This window comes from Vigna unguiculata, chromosome 9 (assembly GCF_037176805.1).
Source record: "Vigna unguiculata cultivar grain cowpea cultivar isolate G323 ecotype 2 chromosome 9, ASM3717680v1, whole genome shotgun sequence".
Lineage (NCBI taxonomy): Eukaryota > Viridiplantae > Streptophyta > Magnoliopsida > Fabales > Fabaceae > Vigna > Vigna unguiculata.
In genome coordinates this window covers 41,837,562-41,841,799 of record NC_140800.1, presented here as the reverse complement: position 1 = coordinate 41,841,799, position 4,238 = coordinate 41,837,562, and the positions used below count along the sequence as shown (strand labels likewise).

General features: G+C 34.6%; 1 protein-coding gene across 1 annotated transcript; it reads right to left on the bottom strand.

Annotated features, from left to right (window-relative positions):
- Window positions 1-1,254: 1,254 nt before the first annotated feature.
- Window positions 1,255-2,376, bottom strand: LOC114162811 (protein PPLZ02-like). The gene is made up of 2 exons (XM_028046789.2): window positions 2,158-2,376; window positions 1,255-1,999 (listed from the first exon to the last, which is right to left on the bottom strand). Exons 1-2 carry the CDS (start codon window positions 2,238-2,240, stop codon window positions 1,522-1,524), a joined length of 561 nt encoding a protein of 186 aa, XP_027902590.1. The 5' UTR covers window positions 2,241-2,376; the 3' UTR covers window positions 1,255-1,521.
- Between the last annotated feature and the right edge of the window lie 1,862 nt (window positions 2,377-4,238).

Below are 4,238 nucleotides of genomic sequence, written 5' to 3'. Positions count from 1 at the left end.
ACTATGAAATTCTTCATGAAGATGCAATGAGTTTCTGCAAATAATAACAAGATTAAAGGAGCTTCAAAAATGAACCTTGAAAGCACTTTCAGACACAAATGGGGCCTTGCACAAATCATTAGAACATCCACTAAATTTTATTCAGTGTCCATTCTTTCTAAAAGCAACACAGGCCAACAAAGTAAAAAGATGTTTTTTATTTTCCAAATTCCATCCAACACTGCAACAGCATCATATATTTCCCACAGCAGGTCAAAACTACGTTGTTTCACGCACATAACATCGGAAAAAAAAATTCAATATCTTGTGCTTGGCTTCTCAATGTTGTCTCCCTTTGCTAAATGGATTTGTATAAAGTAATAAATTTGTTATAATGGATTATTTAGTTCATAATTTACGATAATGGATAAAAATTAATCAAAAATAGCCTCAACTCTTTAATAGTACAAATAAAAGACTTACGTTACCTTTCAAAATGGTCAACTAAAACTAACCCTTGAGGGTAGTACAAATGCATATATTTTCAGTCAATTACGAGGTTGCTTCAGTCAATATTTAATTCGATTATGTCAAATTAAACCACAAAAATGGCTTACAATGCACAATTGAAAATTAAAAGAAAAATGCCAAGCACTTAAAAGAGTGGTTTATGGCTTGTACGCAATTTTATTTATTTATTTTAATAAATTTTAACCTGTTCATTTAAACACGTTCAATCTCATGAGTTCCACAGATAAATTTAACCTACCCATTACACAATAAAATCCTAATAAAACAAGTTTCACGGATAAAAACTATTTGTTTCACTACTTTAATTGGGTAAATGATCTATTATTATGTGATACAAACATAAAATGTCTGATATGATAAATCTATTCATTTTCACTTTAAATAGTTTAAAAGTATTTCTTTATTAGTTTTCGATAAGTATGTTCAGGCAAGTTAACAGTCAAAGAGTGATTCCTATTTCTCTAACACGGACTTCATAAACACGAAAGAGATTATGAAAGAGACAGTGGAGGGTGAAATCTGCTATTTTTATTGCTAATAGTTTATTTTATTTGAATTAAATTCATAGGAACATTTGATTTTCAAATACTTGTGTCAGAATTAAGAGCAATGACAGTGCATAAAACTGCAATGTTTGAAATAAAGGATTGGTCAAGCAAGTTGTCTAAAAAGTCATGCTGTTTTGCCAAACCCTCTTACATTTCAGACAAGATACTGCTTCAGCAACTAAATGCAAATTGAGACTGAAACAAAAACAAAGACACAATTTCAACATGATTGGCCGGCTATACATACAGCATTGTCCAAAGAGTCACTTGGAAGATATGTTCTAGTCTAGTCTACAACCTAAACCACTTGATAATAATAATAATAATAATAATAATAATAATAATAATAATAATAATAATAATAATAATGGTAAGAACAGAAACTGAAATTGTTCAAGGGAATTAGTTAAATTAGCAGAATAAGAATGTGAACTAACAATGATAAAAAAAGCCTGCAGAATGCTTAAAAGAGTCTGTGGTGGGGAATCACAGAGCAAAGCTCAATAGTGCCATAATGCAGCAACTCCTCTATCATTTGTTCGATGTGGTCCTCTTCAAGAGGCTTGAACTGCTGAGTCCTTTCCACCTTAACCTTCTTCAGAACCCAATTCTCCTCCACTTCTTGCTCCTCCTGTGCTCTCTTCTGTGGCAACATTGTTTTAGTTTCGTTACTTGTAGAGGTGATGGCATTTGGTGAAGCCACTCTCTGAGGCTCGGGTAGTGATGATGGCCTTGTGATTTGCAAAGAAGCCATGTAGCACCTATGCAGTTTTGCAGTTAAAGTTGCTGATAGAAGCTTCGAGGATGATGACTGAGATGCATTTGGGTTGTAAGGGAAATTTGTTCTTGCCCTTGTGCCACACATTAGCCTTGCTGCTTCATCGTAGGCTCGGGCTGCATCCTCAGCAGTTTCAAACGTTCCGAGCCATATCCTAGTTTTCCTGTACATAGGAAACAAGTTTAAATCAAACATGTTCGAGATACTACTGTCAGATGCTAAATATAAACACTTTTTAACAGACACTGAACGTTGATTATTCATCATGGTCCAAGAGAGTAGTTCTTGGTGCACGGGAGGGAAAACAAAAGGGACACTTACAATATGGGGTGTCGAATTTCAGAGACCCAAGAGCCCCAATGCCTTTGTCGGACACCTCGGTATCGCTGTTGTGATCTAGCCATGTTAGGGAAAAAAAATGAATTTTCTTAGGAAAGAGTTAGTGAAAATGTTGTGAGAGAATTGTGGTACCAAATGGGGGGAGGAGAAGGAAGAAAGGTTGGGTTTTTGTAGTTGGGCTTGTTCTATATGTGTGGCACTTTCTCCAAACAATTTGCACCAATTTAAGCAAAGAGGGGTCCCACAAGGGGATTTTGAGGTCTAACTTTCTTTTTCTTTACCTATCAGCTATAACTTTGCTGTATTGCAATTTGCTAGTCATGATTATTGAATTAGTGTTTCATAAAACCATTCACATGTTGTTCACTCTAACATGCGTACTGTTGTTTCATATTATATATATATTTGTTAATGTATGGTTTATAATCCTGTTTGATGTCCGGAAAATCTAATGTTGGAGATCACTGTCCTGAGATTCTGCTCATGTGAAAACTGATCTGCAGGGAGCAATTTGTAGATAATGACCGGTTTGTAAGGTTTGAACCACTAGATCTCTGAACAATATCCTTCTAAAATATAGATAAAGAACCAATTGCCTTATTCAATTTTATCAGATTTTAGAACTTGGTCTCGACAATTTGGCGACCAAGATAATGATCAATCGATCATGTGTTGCAATTATTTGTTGCTCTGATCCACAGTGCTACAGTGCAAACATGGATAAACACTGTTTACCACTGCATACCCATTCCTGAATCAGTATGATATGATACTGTCTTTGCATATTTTATAATCGGGTCGATTTCAAGCTGGGACACATCGGTTTAAGATAAATTCTTGGAAAATAATAATTACCCTAACATTAACATATCAAATGACTCGATGAAATTTCCTTACTATTGATCATGTCACAAAGACCTGAGTGTAAAAGGAATCCTCAACAACATTGGTTTTGTATATGTCTCGTGAGATAGAGGAGAAATTCTTTTTTATGTGTTTTACAAACAAAAAACTGCATGGTTCAATGAACTAAAATGTTCCATGCGCTAAACTACTAACGGAAAAACACCTTGTTATTATTATTATCTGAATAAAACAATGGTAAAGTTCTGCTTTTTGTTTCTTTCTAAGCTAAAGGAAATGAAAAAACAATAGTGGTCAAGACAAAACAAAAACACAAGATTAGGAGCTTTGTAAAAATATCTCCATCCATCATGTCTCTATCTTTTATTTTTGGTTTACAGCTATGGTGAAATTGATTTGCACAAAAGGTCAAGAAAGTGAAATATATAAAAACTAGTTTGGACCGACCCAAGCATACGCGTTAAATGGGTCCCTAAACGTAACATGGGTGATGAGAGCATGTTTTATTAAATATTTGTATATATATTCTAAGTATAAATGTCTCTCTGTGTTTGTTTCATCAAATAGTCTAAACCTCCCATGGTTTGTTGCACACAACTTAACAGGTTTCTGACACTCATCATGTATGAACTCTTTTTCTCCTCACAAAACCACAATGCTTCACATGCAAGCCAACACATATAATATATAATCCATCCAATTTAAGCTATAAAATAACAAGGTTCAGATACGTGGCTTATTAGGGTAAAGACCAGAACATGGGAGTTTCTCTTTTGAACTAGTAATAAATTCAACAATTGTGTCTTTTCTCTGTTCTCGGTCCTAACCTTATAAACACACATACATGCACATATACCATATTCCTCTGTGTTAATTGTCGTTTCTTTCATATGTCTGTCGTTTTGCTAGAGTCATGGTGCTCAATGAACATGCCATCCTTCAGAACGTTTCTGCCACGGTTTTTTTTTTTTTTTTCCTGCAACTTTTCAGATATGATATCAATCTCTTCCAACATTGAAAGACAGTGTAGGTTTTTTCCCACAATCAACATCGTTGCAGATGAGGTTTTTGTCTTTCATTGGGAGCACACAGCATTTGGTGAATTCAGGCATGGTGTGACGCAGATGAGTTTTCTCACCAAAAGAAAAGGTTAACATGAAACATTTTTTTATGCGTGCGTATGCTATATAACCTAAACT